The 22,468-nt window shown below is 36.9% G+C and overlaps 3 protein-coding genes across 3 annotated transcripts; 2 read left to right on the forward strand and 1 right to left on the reverse strand.

The window, feature by feature from the left end:
- Nucleotides 1–256: 256 nt before the first annotated feature.
- LOC113674468 (ubiquitin-conjugating enzyme E2 R2) lies at nt 257–5,120 on the reverse strand. Its single transcript, XM_027190946.2, has 5 exons — nt 4,814–5,120; nt 4,631–4,717; nt 4,441–4,538; nt 1,368–1,502; nt 257–872 (listed from the first exon to the last, which is right to left on the reverse strand). The coding sequence occupies exons 1-5, from the start codon at nt 4,988–4,990 to the stop codon at nt 659–661; spliced, it is 711 nt and encodes a 236-aa protein (XP_027046747.2). The 5' UTR covers nt 4,991–5,120; the 3' UTR covers nt 257–658.
- A 2,070-nt stretch (nt 5,121–7,190) lies between these two features.
- Nucleotides 7,191–19,904, forward strand: LOC113674467 (E3 ubiquitin-protein ligase arih1). Its single transcript, XM_027190945.2, has 18 exons — nt 7,191–7,599; nt 9,161–9,228; nt 10,185–10,275; nt 11,315–11,386; nt 12,009–12,101; nt 12,194–12,249; nt 13,270–13,336; nt 14,007–14,113; nt 14,237–14,279; nt 15,019–15,090; nt 15,182–15,259; nt 15,384–15,436; nt 15,888–15,945; nt 16,573–16,656; nt 17,254–17,316; nt 17,488–17,601; nt 18,169–18,281; nt 18,918–19,904. Exons 1-18 carry the CDS (start codon nt 7,372–7,374, stop codon nt 19,003–19,005), a joined length of 1,548 nt encoding a protein of 515 aa, XP_027046746.2. The 5' UTR covers nt 7,191–7,371; the 3' UTR covers nt 19,006–19,904.
- A 1,150-nt stretch (nt 19,905–21,054) lies between these two features.
- On the forward strand, nt 21,055–22,193 carry LOC113674465 (uncharacterized). Its single transcript, XM_089205028.1, has 3 exons — nt 21,055–21,081; nt 21,247–21,306; nt 21,434–22,193. The coding sequence occupies exon 3, from the start codon at nt 21,649–21,651 to the stop codon at nt 21,928–21,930; it is 282 nt and encodes a 93-aa protein (XP_089061154.1). The 5' UTR covers nt 21,055–21,081; nt 21,247–21,306; nt 21,434–21,648; the 3' UTR covers nt 21,931–22,193.
- The last annotated feature ends 275 nt before the right edge of the window (nt 22,194–22,468 follow it).

A 22,468-nucleotide genomic window follows, 5' to 3' on the forward strand; every position in this document is an offset into this window, starting at 1 on the left:
AGGACCACTTCCACAGAGCAGCAACCCATTTTTTTTAAGAAGGGTAGGGCTTTTCCAAGAAGTCTGAAGACTCTTTCTTTCATTTTTTTTTTTTTCCAAACAAGTGTGAAAGAACAAAACAGAATTACATTCTCAAGTAAATAAACTCATTTCCTCAAGAAGGGTCTTGCACTTTGCCTCATTTTGAAAGATAAGGTTTTTGGACAGCAGAAAAGGGAAATTAAAACACTATGATTGACTTTGAACACACAAAGGATTCACCATGTTAATTTATTTATTGACATAGATACACTACAAACATGAAGGTAAGTGCGTGTCTTTTCAGACTGTTGTTCCAGTAGGGTAGTGTCTACACATGACAAGGCAATTGAAGCTTTTTCAATTTCCTGATTGTTATAGGAATGGAGAGAAGCGGATCAGGGACATTACTACAATTATCTCACACTCTAAAACCATGGCTAACAGATAGCCCCATGCAACACACATCACTCAAGACAGTTATCAAATAATATTACAAAAGAGGAAACTTTACGGCTTTTCCAAGCTTTTCAAGCCAGGCAAGTTCTTGAAGCACATTTTTGCCATAGGAAAGGGTCTCTTTATGTTACACAGTACAAAATATACATCGTGACAAAGGTCCTGCCCTTAGTCACAGGCATCACGTTTCTTCATTTCCTGAGTCTCCACTATATTCCATACAATCATCGTCATCATCATCATCCACATCATCTGCATAGTCGTCATCGTAGAAATCTGTCAAGTCCTCAGGTTCAGAATGTGATGGTCTGGATTTTATACAGTACTCTTCAACAGTTGTTGGCACTGTTATGTTTTCTTTTTCTGCCTCAACTTTGGAACGCGCTACTTGTTTTCTAAGATGTGAAAAATGCATCATTTTTTTAATTACTAGTTTTCAAATTCCTTCCTTTGCCTTTTCCTGTAAAAGTTGCATCAGAGAACTTTCTTAATAAAAATATTGCAAGTTTTATTATAAAGTAGTAGAACTTGATACAAGAATTCTACCTTTTCAGCAAAGTTCATCACACAAGTCAAAGAAAAATCAGTGAAAAAAAATATTGTTAGCATGCCTCACAGAACCCTAGCAGTGAGGTACATGGGAGCATGAACATCAATTTTTTCACTGATTTTTGCCTTAGCTGCTTCACGAACTTCATTGAAAAGCAAGGCCTGTTTTAAGTTTCTAACAACCCCCTTTATCAAAAAGATCTTCCATTAAAAAAGTGCTCTGAACTCCAGCTTTTTATCTTTGTGTTCTTAAAGCCTACAGCATGTTTTTCCCCAAAGTTTTTCTGTTCATTTCTGGCACACATGTACATTTAAAAGAGAGAAAAGAACAGCCAGCTTACTTGACAATCCTTTCATACTCTGCATCCTTTCCTTTTGAGTCTCTCCATTTTCTGAACATAACTGAAGCATCCACATTTGCAGGAGAAAATGTGTTTGGCTCATTTAACAATGAGATCACACTCAAGAGAATGGTTCTATAATCACACAAAAATTATGATTACACTTTGATTGGAAGCTTTCACAATTCACTACTGTACACATATTTTTCCATATCTCGCAGAGAGTACATAGAGCAAGAGTCCCAGATTCCCAACATATATCAAATAGGTACCAAGACAGTGGTACCACTGTCAGAGCCCGGGTGATATTCTGGAATGGGAGGGGGGGACTAAAACAACAAACACAGCACGAGTTTCCAAAGGATTTGGGGTTGTTTCTAGGAAAATAAATTCAAATCTTCAGGTTCACAAATGCTTTTCACTGGTAGACTGGGAGTTATAGCCTATACTTCTTCCAATGTACTCTCAGGATTGACCAAAAAATAATTTTTCTTTAAAACAAAATACACTCCCACACAGGGGGGTCCAACACAGGTTTGGAGGGATACAGGATGTGGGATACAAAAAAAATTAAAGGCAAGATGAAAATAGGAAGGTGAGACCAGGATATGCTCTGTTTTGAAGGCGGAATAGGGAATAGGATGGATATGGGCAAGATCATGATTCAGCTCAAGTTACATGTCACACGACCTCCTAGATATTAGAAAGTATTATTTGCTTTGGAAACCAGCTTAATAATGCTCCTGTATAAATCGGGGTTGACAGACCTAGGTGACTCTGTAATATGTCAAGTTTTCTTTATATTAGTTACAAATGTTTACACATCTCTATAGTATGTCTGGTTGTCAAAAACTGAGTCCCTGTTGAATTTTTCACCCTTATATATAGAGGTGACTAAGGAAGTAGCTTTTGAAACAGATATTTCAGCCATAAATTTGATTGTTAGTTGTGTTTATTTGATTGTTCAATGAACTGGTTGACAACATATCTGTTGGTGTCCAAGAGAGAGGTTACCCTGTCCATGTAGCATTTCTAATCGAGCAGTTTGTTAGCACCTTTACTTAAGATAAGCTCATAATGTCCATTAAAACCGGTATCACTATTTTTGGGAAGCTTTGTTTTTCGATGAAGTTGATGAAATCTGTTGTATCTTTGAGAAATGAGTTGTTTTATTGTGCAATCAGCTGAAGAATTTTATCTGTGTAACAGGATAGCTTTTCAATTTCATTGGTGGATTTTTGTGTCTCACTCATTAATACCATAAACATACAGAGGAATGACCATTTTTTAAGCCATAATGAGAGTACGTTATCATCATTGAAAAGGCTATAATTTGTCCATTAGTTGGTGATGAACTTGAACAACTTGGGTTTAACCAGGTGGGATCAAGATGAAAATGTTCATTCCATGGGATGACAGGATGGAATGAAAAATAGCAGGGGGATTTGGGATTGGAAAAGTCTATTTTGGACCCTATAAGCAGAAAGATGATATGAAAAGATAAAAAATACATGATATATTTTTATTTCACTTGAATTCTCAGATAAAACAGATTAAGAAATAGTTTGATAGGGCTACCATTAGAACCAGGAAGGCAACAGAAACACTTTTTGCACCTGATACTTGGAGAATTGTTGTCAAAGACAGACTGAAGTATTTTTGAACAGACTCCAACATCTATGTTTGGCTGACAAAAGTTACTCAAATTTTCCAGAATAATAAAAACATGTCTCAGAGAATTTCAAATTTTCAAATTACTGCCATGTGTGTAATGCAAGCATAATTTAATTCAGCCAACTACTCAGTCCAGATCATATTCCTCTAACATTTTCTAATAATGACCAGACTGAGTGCTGTGAATCGATTCTTGGATCTTGGGAACAAAAAGGTTAAATAAGAGAAAAGATGGATTATTTTTTAATTTTTGAGCACCTGTTTCTTGGCACCCCTGAATAGTTTGAAACAGATATGAGTTCCCTTCCATGCTCAAATTCAAATTATATTCCAAATTTTGTAAATCTCCACATAACTTGAAGCAATTTCCCTTTTGTTCCATTCTTACTGGTGTATAAACTTATGAGGTGAGTTTCAGATTGAGGAATAACAATCATATCCTTTCAGTAAGAGGCGAGAGTTGATGAGGATTTATTTCTCCAGAGTCAGCATTACTGTATCAAGCTATTAATTAATACCAAACTGCTTGACACCATTATTTTAAACAGATTTATGAAAAGCATTTCAAACTTTTTCTCAACATATTTGGGAAAGTGTTAGCTCTTAAACTGAAAAGATTTCTTCTCTTAGATCATGTCTGGTGGATTTAACACTACTTTACAGTATTCAAGATTGCAAGCAGGTATTAAGGTAAACATTTAAAGGAATTAAAATATTTATCAGAAACTGTAACAGGAACACTTATTTCTGGCTACGCTCTTGATAGTGTAAAATTCTGTCATACTTCACAATACGTTACCAGCAACCAACAGAATTGATTAAAAATCCAGAAACGGTGTTTCATCCAAAAAACTGGTACTATACACATCTGCCTCTGCGATCTCGTTTGGATTGGATATTTTTGTTAAGTTGTGATAAATTGGCTAAAAACCAAATGTACAGTCACAAAGAAAAGCTTGGGTGGTTTTTTTTTTTTTCCTTGACTGTAATTATGAATTGGACAAAACCACAACGCCTGCTTCAAACTAACCACGTTTCCATCGTGTGACAAGGAAAACATGCCGACAAACAACAGTAAAGAAACGTCATGGCTATTCGAGCGACATTGGAAGCGAAATCTTTTCTGGTCAACTTTTGATTCTAAAAACAGCTTTTGGCAAGAGGTGAACAAAATAAAATTTGAAGCTATCAAAGCAATCCAATATATAGGAGAATCTTAGGGAGCCAAAACGAGCATAGCGGACATTCAACCTCACCATGAAAGTAAAATGAGGTCGCATTTGGAGGAAATTGTTCAGACACTGGATAGATTCCTAAAAAGCAAGCTTCAATAGAAGTTTGATTTTGATTGATGGACAGAATAAGGGAACAGAAAACGAAACTTTTCATTGATACGTACCTAACATTCTGCGTTGGGTTCCAACGTTCAGAAGGCAATTCTCCACTTTGTGGATCATCGACCGGTGGATGTAAAATTGAAATGCAGACATCACCGGACTATAAAAGCGACAGCAATCATTAGCTGCTAGAATATGAGAAGTAAAAAAAATCGTACTGGATGGCTCAAAAACACCAGAACGACGCCTCACCTCGTATATATTAGGGTGCCACATTTTCGTGAGGAAGCGAAACGTCGGTGGCGAATATGGATACGTAGAAGGGAACGACATATGTGCCTAACGCAAAATAAGACATATCAAAAAAAATTAAGATGTTAGCGAAATTTGACTGTCGTAATGAAATAAATGTGTTCTGTTCGATCAGAGGCTTACTTTGAAGTATCCACCTTCATAGAGAGTTCCAGGAGGACCAAAAATCGCTACGTCCCATTCGAATAAGTTCTCATCATCTGGTACATTGACGAAAAAACCTTCGACTGGTTCCTCGGTAAGTTTCTTCAACTCTAGCTGTAACGCTCGCACAGCCGATGATGGTGGTTGCGCCGCCATTTGCCCTATCCGATTCTCTCTTTCAATCACAAATTTTAAACTCGAACGGGCCTTGATTTCGACACTAAATAAGTGAGCTTTTCCACCGCATTGAGATCATTAGCCCTCTTCCCTAAAGAAGTTTTGTTGTGTATTTACCAGTCCCAGGCTCCCAGCTTCAATTAGACGTCACAGAAAACATCCATATATGGCACGACTTTGGCACGACCAATGAATGACCGGAACCGGAAGTAATCGGAAACTGATATAGCGGAAATGCTAAATGCTTTGCTATTGTGCGCAAAAGACAATGCTGTTTTCCACACCATATCAGTAACTATTTCTTCTAGTTGCATCATACGCAAGACACCAAGTGGGCTTTTACCTTCGTCGAGAAGTTAAACCTGCCTATAAAAATGGCTAGAGAGTATAGTTTATCGCATGTAATAATTCGTGGTACTCAGTACTAATCGTCCACTTTATCGGCTCTTCAAGGCCAACGGTACTGCTCGATTTTGTCACCAATTTGGTCTGAAGTTGAGTGAGTTTTTAAGGGAACTATAAAGTCTTGTTTTGAATGAGACACGCCTGTTTAAAAAGACAAATCTATGAAATTTCTACGTACAGCAGACCTTTTGGTTTTGTGGTAAAAGAAAGGTAAAATCTTTCAGTTTGGGTTTAACGCTATAAATGAAGATTGGGGTTTTGACTGATTTAAGCGTCTATGATGTCATAACCACCATGAATGATATTTAAGTAATACGCGTGATAGTTAGATTCTAGCGGATTTTTGTGATATTATAGATACCTTCTAATATCAATTTCGGTTTGAGATGATGGTGAGCTTTATTTTTTGTTTTGATGTCTGGTGACATTAAATGTCTAAATCTGTTGAGTGACAGGGTTTGAACAATGTCATGAATAAAGGCTTTGGTTTATTCGATGGGTGACGCAGTGAAAGATCAAGCAATTACGGCCATCAATAATATAAATTGGTATTCATTGATGTATATATCCAGTGTGTCCAGAAGATAAGAATATGGCCTGGCCCCGTTTGCTAAGGACGTCTCATAAATAATGCATGGGGAGTAAACATAACTGATAGGCCTGACCTGGCTCCCAGTACGATATGTGGTGTATCAAAAATAGAAAGTCTCCAACTCAGAGCAACAAAATTCATCTTAAATACGCACTGGCAAGAGGATGTTTCTTATCATGAGCGCCTTTCTCGCCTCAATCTGTTACTGTTAACATACTGGCATTAGGTGAAATACTTTATTTTTTATTTCAAGTATCGCGCTGGCCACTTCACCCTACCCAGAGATGATCAGTTACGGCAAGCCTAAAGGCACCTATCTCACTCGCCATAGCTCTGATCAAGACGTACTTATCCCGAAGTGCCGCACAAAGCTCTTTCAATTTAGTTACTTCAACCGTACTGCTTAACTCTGGAATAAGTTACTCGAATCCACTCCTACTCTTACTTCTCTCGATCAGTTTAAATCCCACATACTCCAACGCTATTCTGCTGCTTTTCGTACAAACTATGACGTCACTAACTTTAACACCTGGATCTGCTGCACCGTAAGCTGGGAACTGCTGGTACTGAGTCTTATTGGCTACGGGAGTGATTCGTGCTTATCGTTTTCTGGAAATAGGATTTTTATACCTCTTATGATGTTTTTAAAGTTTACATAGTTAGCATTTGTGAATTTTCTTAAGGGCACTTAATTTGGAGCCTTGCTCTGTTGTGTGTCCCGCACCTCCGTCTTGTGACCTCTTAAAATGTATTTCTTCTACCTAGTCTTATTTTAGCATTGTGGTCATGGTGAAAGCGATTATATAAGGTTTCACATCCTCCTTTTGTTAATGTCCTTTCAAAGAATGCACGCTATTGGCCGTGCCCTTAGTTTTAACTACCTCCTCGATTTATCAAGACAGCGCATGACCCGAAGGACTACCTCGATGTAATATTTGCACTCTCAGCGCTATAAAGAGAAAAGCCTGGGCTAAAGATTGAGGTCATAACTGGTGTAGGAATGTACCGTTTATAACATAAATTGTCTTCAGTTAATTTGGGACGATTTTACACAACATAGGTAAAGGCAAATGACAAGCCAACGTAACTTTCGTTTACAGGTAATGCTGTAATTTTGTTTAAAATCGTTAGTACCTAGTCCCTTTACTTAAAGGTAAGAAAAATAAATTACTAAGTGACGTCATAAAACCATTGTTCTTGGACCAATTGTAATAGAATTATACTGGTCATGTGACCAAATCCTACAAAGTGTACATGGTTTCCTCCGGATAAATGAAAGTCACTATTCTTTTGGAGCATTTTTGGCGATAATTTTCCGCCTATTTAACTTCTTTCTAAACACGTGGATTTTGTATATACTAAAATGGATTCGGAGGATGAAGACCCGATATTTGACGACGAACATGAGGATAGTTATAACGAATCCGGCTCCGAACAGGGCGATGAAAGCGACTTCGACATCGACTGCGACGAACCCTCTACTCCGAAAAGACCTCATATAAATGACGATTTTCATTACGAATGTCTAACCCCTGAAGCTTTAGTCTGTTACATGAACGCTATTATAGACGAGGTTAATAACGTTTTCCAGGTAAGCTACTAGGGTTTCGTGGGAGTACGGCAGACTTACTTATATATCAATGCAAACATCAACAATACAAAACGTTGTCCTGTCTTGTTGGGACTCGCTGAATCAAACGAAGGGTCGTGTGTTATTATCAGAGTGTCTTGGGTAGTTAAATGCTACCCATATTCTAAGAGCTATGAATGCCTTCATTATTTAAGTTTCTCCAACGCCAAAGAACCTCGTTCGTTGAAATATCTCTGGTGATAATTTTACTTTCCTCGAATTTCTTGTCAGCCAGAACGGAGGGAGGAATAAGAAACTGATCTTTTGTTTTTCTTAAAATTTCTTGGTATTGCTGGTTTTGAAACCTATTTTTTCCTGTTTTAGGAAGTTAGTCGTATGTATTCCTCTAAGTGTAACTAACCAGGTACTAAAATATATGTTGCTTCATGGGATGAAAGCAATTTTATCAAAATTATTTGATGCAATCCATTGTTTCCATCGACTACCAACTTTTTTTGGCTTGTATTTCGCGTTGTGTTTAATTTCTGTCGTTAGATTTTTGAAGTATGTGAAGCTTTTATGGGTTCTTGGAATTACAAGTGATTGCTGATATTACCTGCTACACATGCCCCCATCATGTGAAAGAAACCACATGACATCTTTGATTAAAAGAAGATGATATTATTTTACTATTCAATTGTGATTAGTTGGCATGCAGATTTGGCTTTGCAAGAGATTTGCTAAGTCATGAAGAGCTGAGAATCTGTAGCAATGTGAACTAGATACCCAATGGAGGGTCAAATATTCAGCCCTGGAACCTGGGTAGTCTGGTTCAGGTGTAAATTAATTTTGCAGTGTTAATGCATTGCAATTTTTTTAAAAAAATGGCAGCTGTTTAAAGCAATTTTAGCTTAGAGGCCCTTTAGTAAAACAAAATTTACACAGCAATTATTTTAGAACAGATAGTGACAGCCAGGAATCTAGTATATATATATATATATATTAATTAGACACCAAACCAACTTGCTTAAGTTTCACATATTAAATGGATTTTCCTGAAAATTTTATACTTGTATTGAGTGTTATGATTCAGTCCAATATTGATATTTCAAGTAGGTCATCATCAAAGAAATGATAACAAGTTGTACTTGTCTTTAAAATAAGTTCAAAATTGTCTATAAGTTTAGATAAGATTAGGTACTGTCTGTCGTTTATGTACATACTAGCATACTACGTTTTCACTTAAGGGGCAATCAGCTATATCTTTAGTTAACCTTGTCATCCTCAGATTGGCTAAAGAGGAATTTCTCAGTAATGTCAGTAAGGGGATAATGTTTGACTTAGCACCAAATTCCCTAAGAGAGAACAATAAACAATGAGAAATGGATGACAGAGAGTGTAGAGGATTTAAATTTTGATCTTGGGAGTGAAAGGGTTGATCTTCTTCTTTTAACTAAATGTTTTCAGTGTCTTTTCACTGCAAGTTTCAAAACTATTTGACACAAGCGTAATAATTGTAGAGCTTCTAGCTTTGTGACATCAAGATGAATACTGACCATGTCTTTTTATTTTATTGGGACAGTTGCCTAGACCAACAGCCAGGATTCTTCTTAGTCACTTTAAATGGGATAAAGAAAAGCTACTAGAGAGGTTCGTGAAAATTCTCTTTTGTTTATCTCTGAGAAACTGGGTATAGTTGAAACTTTTTTAGTGCCAGGTAAATCTACATGTACATATAGGGATTGATACACCATATTCTATACTTTAACCTGTAATTCATGTAGATATTTTGCGAGTTATGAAGTTTTTTCTGAGCCCTGTAAAGGTGAAGAAAAATACATGCAATGAGCAAAATGTCTAACCATAAGTTATTTGTTAAACCATCAAATAAGGATTTCTTTTTCTCTTATTATTTCATTTACCAGTGTCTTGTGTTGTAGTTTTCAAGAACATCCTACAGCCTCATCTGAGCTTCATGTCAATCACACAAGATGTGCGCAAAATATGAAAACAATTCTAACAAATCATTAGAGTGTTCTTTAGGACCAGTTAAAAAATTTGGGGCACGTAAGATTGTTGCTTAAAATAGTCAAGCCTTAAAAATGAAAAAAAATCAAAGTTAGGATTGTCCAGTGTGGCCATTTTGTTACTCAGTTGTGCAATGCCCAAATGAATGTTATGAGGTAATTCTTTAGGAAGCCTCATTGAGGTGCCTAAATCTCTACTTTTGAGGAGGAGAGTAGGTTTCATTGCAATAACTTTGACTGAGAAGTTTGTCAAGTACAGTTGTGGGACTTTTCATTTGAGTGTTGTTAGTAGTAATTCAGGATTGTATTGGTTTTGTTTTGCTTGGTTTAGTGAGGGGTCTATTCTAAAAGGTCACACACAAATCTGTATGCGTAAGACATTATTTTGAATTTTGTCTTACAGAAAGGATACTCTACAATAGCATACATAAATAGGAGATTAGACTTGTTGTTGCATATCATGCAGCTTACTCTCTAAAAGATTAAAACATCACCCTCCGTGTCCTCTCATCATCAAAGTATTTGTAGTATCAGCAACAGATATAAATAACATGTACTATTTTGTTTTAACACTTGTAGATACTACAGTGGAGATCAAGACAGGCTATTCTCTGAGGCTCATATAGTTAGTCCAAATAGAACAAACTCTAGACCTGTTTCAAGTAAAAGGGTTTGTATTTGCCACTGATCATCTCACACTGCTTGGCTACAGAAATGGAATGATTGTGATATTTTTCTCAGTCTTTACAGGTGTTCAGTTAGTAAAACTTAGTGTAATAGTTAAATTAACAGTGTGAATAGTAGCAGCGGAGCAAAAAAAGCGGAAGGTTTGGGTTGGGTTGCATTAGGTTATGCTAAATGAACATCTGGAACAGGCTTTATCTGTCTTAAACCTTAAAACTTTAATATCAGTATGCATGCTCTCCATATGGTTCTCTAAACATTTCCCAAGGTGCTGACAAGGAGAATTTGCTTAACAATCAAGAGCTTCTTTAGTTGTTGATCATTTCTATTTTCATGACCTTAATGTTTCAGTTAGGGGTGATACTGTAAGGAGGAATTAGATGCGAGTTACTCTAAGGAGTGTTAGGGTTACACATTTAGCTGCCATGTTGATGATCAGGAATGCAATTATACATATATGTATATATTTGTCTGTCTGAATTTTTGGGAATTTTTTATTTTACATGGGAAGTAGTAAAGGCTGGCATAAGTTTTTGTTTCACTTATCTGGGTGACTTTGTCTAAAGCATGACAAGTAGGTCTCTCTATGTTAGCTTAGGACAATGTTAGCTCAAGCTTACATTTTTTAGTGTGGTTTCCCACACTCTACAGGTGTTTTTTTTAGGAGGAGGATTATATTCTGATTAAAAGAACATCTGTGCAACGTGTAGTTTTGTATTTTGTTGTCAAGTGAAAATCTCAATAATTAAGCTCTATGCTTGCCAATTTTTTTGTTTGTATGTTCTATCAACTTCATGAACCAGTCTGATGTAGATTTTATGTTGTTAATTGTGTTTCCCCACACTCGAGGCCACTTATATCTTTTGTGTCATTGCTATTTTTAACTTTATTTTATTGGCCATGACATTATATTTAGTATTACTTGGACAGAAGTATTTAGTTGATCTTGCTGAGTACTCATGTTTACATAATAATTGTCTGTTCTTGAGTTTTGGTGAAAGTTAAATATGTTTGGTGAATTTCAGGTTAACACCAGATCCTCTTCTGCATCAACTGATGGAACTTGTGAAATTTGCTTCATAAACAATCATGTACCAGTAAGTACAGGAAATTCTCACAAGCGGTATTTTTTGTTATAATTATCATGTCATTTACCATGCAAGACACTTGTTTGATTTGCAAAAAAAGAGAAAAACCTGGACGTTGAATTTTAACTAGTAAATCCTATGTTGCTGTATGTGTGCCCAGTAAAAGATCACTGAAAACATCAAAAATGTAAAATGAACTGAATTTGTGGATTTTGCGTTTGTCTTTATTTAATAAATAGATTCCATGTGTCTGTTCTATGATAGATTGCAGATGACATGAAAATGTGCTAAGAATAAAAAAGTGGTAAACAAGGCACAGGCAATTGAGTCAATGATATCCTACCCAAATTTTGACTTCTTCTGTGATCTATAACTCTACAGACCCATTAAAACATGAAATCTATTTCTGGTACATGATAAAAAAGCAAAATATTATTCATGGTGACCTCTTCAATGCATCTGTACTGCTACAGATCATAAAGTATAAACCAATCAAATTGTGTATATACATGAAATTCAGCTTATCTTATAAAGACTCTTCACTCCTAAATGACAACTTTCATAATGCCTCTGCTGACATACTTCAATTGCATTCCATATAAAAATGTCTTAACTGCTTACTCTTCTTCAGGCTTTCGTTGGTTTAGAATGCAACCATAGGTTTTGTCTTAGATGTTGGAAGGAATATATTACCACGAAAGTAATGGATGAACATGTTGGGGAGGTAGGCATCTTACTTTTATCAGTAGTCTCTCACAATTACTCTCCAGGTGACTCTCTTTACATCGAGCTAAACTGTTATTTTTCACTTAATAGAACATTTCTTGTCCAGCACACAAGTGTGACATCCTAGTAGATGAAGTATTTGTAGGGTAAGTATTTTTCTTAAACTACAGTGTATGGTTTTGATAGTAAAATCAATTATATGATTAATAACATAAAGGCCCTTTTGTGATTCTGGCAAATTTGGTCTTAAACAAGAAACACCACCACAACATTCTGGGGATTGAACCTCCGTAACCTCTACAGTAAGGCAGCCACACAAAAAAAATTATCAAACCATTCTGTGGTGTAAAGTGGGTAGGTTTTTTTTAAGAAACTGTGGTGCTGCGATGGTGGGGGAGTATAGCAAGATAATTTTGGTTTTATCAACTGAGTTGATAATGTAAATTGGTCACTGAGAGTTTCAAAGCTGGTGTTTTGGAAGTAGCCCTTCTTTGGAACAAAAACCTGAGAAAGGGCAAAGGCTCAAAGTGTTGGCTTTGAAACTCTATAAGGTGGCCAATTTACATTATCAACTCAGTTGATAAAAACCAAAATTATCTCATTCTACAGTCTGCTAAATTTGCATAACTATGTTTCTGTGCACATTTTGAGCAGGAAAACTTCTGATTTATAGAAAAACAACAATTACAGGATTCACATATTGTAGAACCCCTGCATAATCAGACTCTCAAAGGAAAATGAAAAATTGGTTTAATTTAGCAAAAATATGATTCAAGGTAGCAGGGTTTTAAGTTATCCTAATTGAAATTGAATTGAAATTATCAATAAGGAATCTTGTGTTTACCATTCTTGTACAATCAATAAGAACTTTTGTACTTTTAGTTTGTTTTATGAGAGCTTCTCTTAATAACATATAGTTTGAGATGTTGAGCCTAATGTATTGCATTAAACTTAAATGTTATCATATTCATTTCAATCACAAAATACTTCTTCGCATTAACCTTCAAGGAACCCTCTCTGATTCACTGTAGGGGGAGTTTTATTAAAATTATTTTGCACTACAGTTGTACCATTTTAACTGATCTTTATGAACCATAACAAGTTATAAATACAGCCAGTAAGGCTTTGTGTTTCTTCATAATTTTTAATTCTTTGTTCAATGGCAGACAAGTGGTAAAAGACACTAAAGTAAAAGCACGATACCACCACCTTATAGCAAACAGCTTTGTTGAGGTAAGCTTTAGTCAGAAGGAAGGCTTTGCAGCTTTTGGCTCTGAAGGTGATTCCTTAGAAACAAAGGTTGTCAAACCATTTTTTTGAAACTCACCTCAAATGTTCCTCACCAAACTTTGTTTCAAGAAATACTAAAAATAAATATAATAAATGCAGTACTCATTCAAGTGCAAAAGACCATCTTACCTGTCTACCATATCCATTGACTGCACAGTACTGGATGTGCAGTGCAATACCAAGGAATTACCTTAACTGCTTGACTGCTTCAGTTCCTTGTATCACTCTTGTGAAGGGCTTTTTCAGAGCAGAAACTTAAGTTACTTACCATGCACTTATTGAAAAAAAAAATTGGACATTTTCTTCTGAAAATTATTTGTTCCAAGTCAAAAAGCAGGAGTTTTAGTTAAAGGTTGGAGCAGTGTGTGGAAACAGGAGATTCTCACCCCTCCCCCTTCCCCAACCCTTTAACTCCCCCCCCCCCCCACCCCCCATTTGAGAAAAATTCTAATTCACAAGATGAATGATAAGGTTATTTTTTACAGACAAAATTATTGTTTTGTCTTGGTGGGTTTTTAGGAAGAGCACTATTTAACTTCATGTGAGAAATGTTTCTTCTGAGATTTTTAGGGTGGAAAACTAAGTCCATTCACAATCTTTCTCTTCTTTCTAGAGTAACAGACTGATGAGTTGGTGTCCAGGGCCTGACTGTCAAAATGCTGTGAAAGCTAATTACCATGATGCTTTACCTGTGACATGCTTGTGTGGTTACACATTTTGGTAGATCTGTCCACTTGCTTTATTTGCCAGGAGTACTTTGCAAATTGAGTGTTCAATGTTTCAAATACAATTAATTGTCTGCTCACTAGATGGTAATGTTAGACGTGTATTTTGCTTCTACAGCTTTGGTTGTGGAGAACCTGTTCATGAGCCGGTGCAATGTGCAGTAAGTAACCAAAACCATGTTGTGTTCCTATGTCTATGAGTGTACATATTGCCCATCCTCTAAGCTGTGTATGCAGATCAATGTCAATATCTGAGCAACTATGCAGTTGAGAATTTTTTTTAAGTCTTGATTACCAGAACTAAAGCTTGAGGTGTACCCTGTCATATCTGTGCTGAAATTGGAAACTGATAATTAATAACTAATCTTATTATAAAGCTAGCAGTGTCTTTGGGCAATGAAAGGAATCCTGTGTTTTGATTGGCTACCTAAGCAGGCAAGATGGGTGCATCTTGCCTGCTTGGGATCGCCTACTTTGATCCCATGCAAGACTTGAAGTGCATGGAGCAGACTTAAAAACTATTTAGTTTTTGGCACTGTCAGCGATGGAGTCACAAAAATCAGCAGAAGATAGTTACAACTCTCATGGGTTTATTGTGCTACAAACACAGTTCAATTTCTCTCTGAACACTCAAAATAAACAAGTCTCTATTTATTCTTATGATATCAAAACCTTTTTGCTTCATGATAAATTCTTTACTGGCTAAGCTTGGTTAGTCAAGACAGCTGGATGTTGGCCTCATTCTTTTTTTGGCCTTCTATGGAACTCAACTTCCCTTAATCAACAAAAACACAAAAAAAATAACAGGGCAAATATCCAGGCATGTTGACCTCATGCTTGGTCAATAAAGCATATAAATTCTCCAAAGTATTGTTTTAAAACTGTCATTTTATGCCCCAGTGGCTCAAGAAATGGATAAAGAAATGCAATGATGACAGTGAAACATCAAACTGGATATCAGCAAATACAAAGGTTTGTTGGTTTGTTGATTATTGGTGTTCCACAAGCTCCAGGACTGGTGGTGAATCTTGCAATAATCCATCAACTCTGACTTCTTTCATAGGAATGCCCAAAGTGTCATGTGACAATAGAGAAGAATGGAGGTTGTAATCACATGGTTTGTCGCAACAACAACTGCAAGGTAACAGTCCATGACTGTGCGATTGTGAAGGTTAAAAGAGTTTCCATGATGTATTAGACACATTCTTACTTTTGGTTATATTACAAACTGTTAAATGGTTTGATCGTTTCCTCTCCAATTTAAGGCTGACTTTTGTTGGATGTGTCTGGGACCTTGGGAGCCACACGGATCAAGTTGGTAAGTGTGTTGCTTTTTCTTCTGATATGAAGGACTTCAGTTATGTTTGTGTTATAATTCAACTATATATATACAGGGCCAGGTCGTTCAAAGCTGGGTTAAGGTAACCAAGGGTTAGTGTAAAATCTGATTTCAGATCTGAAAGCTATAAAAGAAAATTCAGTCGAATTTTTTTTGTCTAGAATATGATTATTTGATGTTCTAAACAGAAAATTATCCCAAAAAGGCTTTTAAATAAAGGAATGAAGAACTTAGATTTAACCTCGGATTGGCGCTAATCAGCCTTCGAACAACTGGGCCAAGGTCAGCTTATATTAAATTTGCTCTGCTTCAATCTATTTTCACCTCGGGAAGTGAAACTTCTTTTATACCTCTTAGAGTGCAGCTTGATCGCATTCATTCTGTTTTGAAAGAACTGATGTAGATTTGTGTTACTTGCCGCCTTCTTCAGGTACAGTTGTAATCGTTACGATGAAAAAGATGCACAGGCGGCCAGAGATGCCCAAGCTGTAAGTTTCTATCGCAAGACTTAAGTTAAGAAAAACTGCTTTGTATAGTTGAAGCAGAGTATACTTTCTTGCACCGAACCGGCGTAGGCATGATATCAGCTTAAAATGCCATTAAAAGGTTGTGGCAGTGGTAAAGAAAATACTCCTGGTCCTCTTGGAGTGGAAGATTTATAACCATGTCTCTGGGTTTTTTTTTCCTTTTTTTTTCAATTCATCGTAACAGATTGATCTGATATGAGGTCATTGTGTTTACTTTCCGTGACTGCCGGTGAAATAAAAAAAACAAACAAACAAAACCAAAACCAAACCAAAGATACTATTTTTTGTGGCTTTAACCCTGTGCAGCCCAACATCAGTATACATAAGCTCCATACTGTTCTCTATACATTCCATAAGATGCTGACAAAGAGAAACAATCTAGAGCTTCTTGTGCTAGTGATCATTTCCTTTATTTTTGTAACTTAACATTTTGATTCAGTGGTGATACAGACAAGTTAGTCACTCTTAGGGTGTAAAGGGCCAAGATGTTGTCTCCATCTATCCCTTAATGTAGTCTTGAGTTAAGAATCCAGAGTTGCAGTGTGGTTTTAAGTCTAGTTCAATGACTTGCCATATCTTATTTTTCAGAAATCACGGCAAGCCTTGGAACGCTACCTATTTTACTGTAATCGTTACATGAACCATGCACAAAGTGCCAAGTTTGAAACTAAGGTGAGATGCAGAAAAATCTCTTTTACTTCGTGGATAAAATGCGCAATCAGTCAATACAATTCACCTGTATAGTAAAAATAATTACAACTTATCTTCTTCCTCGTCTGCAATTTAGCCTATTTGTATTCTCTCTCGGCCGTTGTGTTTCATCACACAACGCATATTACATCGTAGCCTGCGAGCAGGCCCTCATGACGCGTGTTTCCTGCCCACGGGGAGATTTGAGACAAGTAGGGAAATGGTTTTCCGGAGGTCTGGCACTAGACCCCTCGCTGGCTTGCGGTGCTCAAGGCCTTACAGGAAACGGTCCTGCCGAAGCGCTAATAATTACATCGCTCCAAGACAAAACACATGACCAGACGAACGATGGCCGCAAAGTAGCTGAAAAGTTTCTTTACAAATCTTAGTGACTTTCACGTCTTGCTCTAAATTATTGCACGACTTGTCATGGAAGTTTCAGTTTTCTACTAGTACTAACAGTGATTGCGTGAGGAGTAAAAATTTATTTAAGAAAATAGAAAGCTACAACAAAAAGACACGGTAGCTACTTGTTAAGCTCAGTATGCTTAAAACCCTTTTGTGCTTGTTAATTGTTAGTTGTATGCTCAAGTCAAGCAAAAAATGGAAGAAATGCAGCAACACAACATGTCGTGGATCGAGGTTTGTAGCAACGTCACATCAAAGTGTTGTGACCCAAGATCAATAGACTTTCGATTTTATTTCTTTAATATGTTTTACTAGCGTGGAACAGAGCAAACAAGGCGTGAAATTGTTAATTTGTGCCTTCTCCATTTCACCGTGACTTTAAGTCTGCGATCTCTCTCCTTTCAGGTTCAATTTCTTCGTAAAGCCGTAGATGTTCTGTGCTTGTGTAGAAACACTCTTAAATACACTTACGTGTTCGCTTTCTACCTTAAGAAAAACAATCAGTCAGTTATCTTTGAGGTGAGTTCGTGTAATTCGAAATACTTGTTCATTGTAGAACCGTTTTCAGAATTATTATATCTCTCAGTTAGTGCGTGCGATTGGTCAATTTAATGGGCTGTATTTCACTGCATGCCACGATAATTCAAAAGTCTGTTGAACTGAAATCTTCCCCCTCTATTTGAACTCAGAGATGTATTGATATCTTACTAACCTCGTTTTTCGGTCCGTACTGTATGTTACGGAATCTCGGTTTTTATCCGCTTTGGCTATTCATCTGAGCGGAAAAACCCGGTCCATAACTGACAGCACGGACCGCGAACTCGATTAGTAAGAGGAATTTTTGCTCTTTAGTACTTGAAAATACTCAATTTCTACTTTTTATCGTGCAACCATTTGCTCCTTTGACCAAACGTTATGTTGTGATATCTTTTTATCCGTGTTGAAGCCCATTTGGATCGTATTAATTACCTACCAACATGTGATGATCTGACCCTTTCCGCTTTTTTTTTCCGCTTAAAGGAGGTAAACGGGGCATTCCTCTTGTAGGAAATAACTTTGGAACATTTTCAATTCAAACTTATACAGGATAACCAAAAAGATCTAGAAATGGCTACGGAGACACTATCAGAGTACCTAGAGCGTGACATAACTTCAGAGTGTTTATCAGATATTAAACAAAAGGTTCAAGATAAATACAGGTACTTTTATTTAAGAGCTGTACCTTATTTTTTTTTAATTTCAAAACGTGGACTCCCCTTTAAATAAAGAAAAAAAAATTCAAGACGAAAGTTGGGGGGGGGTGCTCGTTTTTAGAGGGACAAAAGGCAGGTCTCCGTTTTCCATCTGAATTTCCGCCCAAGTTGATGAACACCTCTGTACAGTATGCATTTCTTCGGTTGAAAATCTACGTTATTCTAATCACAATTTACTACATGGGCGGTTTTGTTAGAAACTTGAGTTTCAGAGGGGGTGCATTGGAGAGGAGAGAAACTTGACTCGTTTTGACTCACTTCAATGGTAGAAAAATTTAAAATATTCAGCTGTTTACGAATCTTTCCTTCTTAACTTTGAGTCTGGGACAAACGATAATACTTCATAGAAGAGGGCAACGAATGGCCTCCAATCTTTGAATTGTGTCGGTCAGTAAGAAGAAAATCTCAATATGTGGGAAATAGAAACATCATACCATAGAAAGTGTTTGAACGATTACTATGCACTCGTCGCGATGCATCAAAAAACTCACCCGTTCGTTTTTTTTTTTTTTTGGTTTTTGTTTTTGTTTTCTTTTGATGCATCGTAGCAATTATCTCTATATCCTGTGTTGATGTTTCCAGGTACTGCGAGGCAAGACGAAAAGTCCTTTTAGACCATGTTTATGAAGGATATGAGACTGACATATGGGAATACATGGATTACGACTAAACTTTTAGATTCTTACAGATGAATAATGTTACTAAACGCTAGGATATCAAAATGGAGTTAACTGGATCAGATTGCTTGCTGTTATATAGTTTAAGTCGAAGTTCATATTTACAAATGTTATTAGAAAATTACTTAGAAGTGTACATAAATCGAAACTTTTCCCTAATTGTTTATCTCTGTGACACGGTTTTTTCCTACGTTGTAATCTGCTAGCGTGATCGCCACTTCTTCAATAACCCGCTTTGTGAGGTCCAGATTTTCTATTTTTTTCCCCTGTAATGAACGTGTTAAATAGGTTACAAGCGACTGAGAGATACGCCAAAGCACAAAAAGAAAGCTGTGATACGACACAAAGCAGCGAGCTAAGGTAGCTCTCATCGTATCGCTGCGAGTTTGGTAATGTAAAATTTGCTTCAGCATGTAGGACTTAATGAAAGTTTTATGGAGATTTTGAGGCGGGGAGATCATTTACGGTCATTATGAAGGTCAACGAACTTTTTTTGTTGCCGATTCACTGTTGTACAACTTAAATGATGTATAATGTCGCTTAACAATTCGTAATTTGAGGTGTGGCTCATTTTAAATACGTCAGCATTGGTGCACTTCAAGACGTATTGATTGCAGTGAACTAGCAAAGAGGTATCATTTACTAAGGAAGCTTTTAGCAAGGTGATAATTGCTGCAGTTGTAAGGAAATATCCTAAACTTCTGTCAATTTTAAGACCCCGTTCTCGGTACAAAAAGGACAGCGTACGTTTATGTGCTGTGTCTCAGACTAGGTTGTGAACATGTTTTCCTTCATTTCAACTTATCTTCTGTTGACTTGATGTGTGTTTCTACATTTCTTTTTATCTTACTTTTGAAAATGCTGTTACTTGTAAATAAACCCAATTATTAAATGCTTGTCTCTCCATACATTTGTTCAAATGTCCGTCATCGCACCTGTGGTGAGGTCCAAACAGGAATGATCGCCTCCGGCAGGAATTCTATGGTGGACCCTTCTGTGCTGACGAACGTCGTTTTCGTAATGTCCATCCACAACAAAACTTAAAACCGATGTTACTTAAATTGAGTCACTTTAAATCGAAGAGCATTTTTGAAAACCTCCGTTTTCAATTCAGCCGAGTGGTATAGACAGTAGCTCTGTCCGTAGAACTAACGAAAGTTGGGTTTCTAAACGTATCCGCGCATTTTGTTTAGGGCGTGGGTGAGGGTAGAGTTCGTCAATTTTTGTTGCAACTTGTCGCGCAACATCTTTACTTTGCAAGTTGGAAAGCGTCGTTGCCCATATTACCACTCGCTTGTGAAACTTGTCGCGCAACAATATTCAATCTTGCAAATTGCAGTGACATATTCCACGAAGTAGAAGACGGTTCCACTTTTTGTAACGAATCCCGGTGTTTGTTGTTCGTTTTAACACTTTTCCCATTGGCTAGTCCACTCAAGCGCTGTCAAGTCAGCGAACATGGCGGACAAAATTAATGTTTCCTTTAGATTGAATTACTCGACCACAAATCGTCTGAGGCTCAGAAATTTGACCTGTAAACGATAGGGCAGGATTTCCCTTAATAAAAAGCATGGTCCTCATATACTTCCACTGTGAAGTGTCCTCTTACGCTATCAAATGCCGGATGAAACAAGCTATCGACGACACCACGCTCGGCGAAAGGCGCCAAGACTCTCGAACTGTCTTTTTCTGCTTTAATTAAAAACAGGCCGTTGGGACTTAGTAAAGGGTGACCAAGACCGCCTAATAGAGACTACAGCGATTAAGGTAAAATAGATTCAGGACTTTGACAACTAATCGCTTTATACAGGGTCACCGTCGTCCGCCATGACTTGCACCAGACTTGCACCAGCACGAAGAAGGGAATGTCGGGTAGGGATAAGAAGGAGAGCAGACACCTTCCTATTTTCTCTCGCGCGCATTTCTTGTCAATATTAGGGACCTTTCGATCCTAGGACGGCGAGCGGAAGTTTAAAATATTTGCTTGCGCATTTCCGGTAGGCGTGGCGCGAAGTTCCCGCCGTAGTTCAGTGGTGTTGTATGCGACGTCAAAACGAAGTGTCTAAAACGTGAGTAAGTTTCTCTTATTTTAAGGTCATTTCAAATGGATTTATCGTATATTTTCAATATATGATGAGCTGTCAAACTTTTTCTTAGCTTGTGACAAATGTAAATGGTTGTAGAACTCATTTAAAGACGAAGACTGACCTAAGTTTCTTTCTCCTTCAAAACAGCTCCAAAAGTTCGTGACTCAAATAAGCTTAAATTGAGACGAGTTCGAAGGAAAGAGTCCAGTAAGTTATTTTCGGTTCATATTCTTGATGAATATTAAAACTAAACTTGGAATTTTAATCTAGATAATTTACCAGAGTTTGTTTAAGGAAAAAATCGCTGAAGCAAGACATTATTGTGGTTTTTCAGATCAAATATTGAGTGGACCGAGGAACATGATAACTGCTTGTGTCAAGAAATTTTAGAGCTTAAACTCTTTAAGTAGGAGAAAGGAAGCTTTTCTAAAGGCAAATCTAGGAAAAATTGCAAGCAATCTGAACGGCCTTAGATTTCCCCGATCCAAAGTCAGTAACCGTGCTTTTAGAGAAAGATACACACTTCTGAGTGAGAAATTTAAAGCAGAGATGAAAGACGAAGAGAGGGAAAGTGGAATTGAATGTGATTTGAGTGAGGTAGAAAATGCTCTGGAAGAAATAGCCGAAAAAGAAGCTGCAGCTGAAGGCACCATAGAAAACGAGAAGAAGAAAGCTGACAACGCAAAAGCAGCGCAAATGAGAAACAGAGCGCTAGAAAGCCTGAGCGGAACACAGAAAAGGCAACGGAACAAAGAGGAGGAGAAAGTGAAACCAAAGCAAAAAAGTCGTAGAAGAGGAGATGACACAATTGCATATTTGCGCAAAAAATGATCTTGTTCAGAAGTGGAAAGAAGAAGAACTGCAGCTGCAAAAGCAACGAGTTGAAGTTGAGGGTAAAAGGGAAGATGAATCAACAAAACAACATCAGGATATAATGAAAGTCGTGGTGAAACAAACTAAGCAGCAGCAAGAGCAGATGCAGATTTTTCAGCAGATGTTTATACCTTAATGCAACAAAAGCAGTCTCAAATAATTATGAAGCTTCTAGAAAAACAAAATTAACTTGGCTTGGTTTTGCATTCGGCATTTAAATGGTTTATCAGGTAAGTTTAACTTTGACGTTGTTGTTTCTTTTTATACCTAAAATCTTACATTGCATTAAGACTTAGACAAACTGTTGGACACGAATGTTATCCATATTTTGATCACTTTATTAGAAACTTATCTACAAAATAATGACGCGAATTTTCCCAAAGTTTTGTATTAACACATTAAAGAAAAATATTTGCAAAGGTTTATGTAGGCATTCTGACTTCAACGAGTCAAGTGATGTTGTCACATATATATTTAACCAAAACAGTCTACGTGC

This window comes from Pocillopora damicornis, chromosome 4 (assembly GCF_964200805.1).
Source record: "Pocillopora damicornis chromosome 4, jaPocDami1.2, whole genome shotgun sequence".
Lineage (NCBI taxonomy): Eukaryota > Metazoa > Cnidaria > Anthozoa > Scleractinia > Pocilloporidae > Pocillopora > Pocillopora damicornis.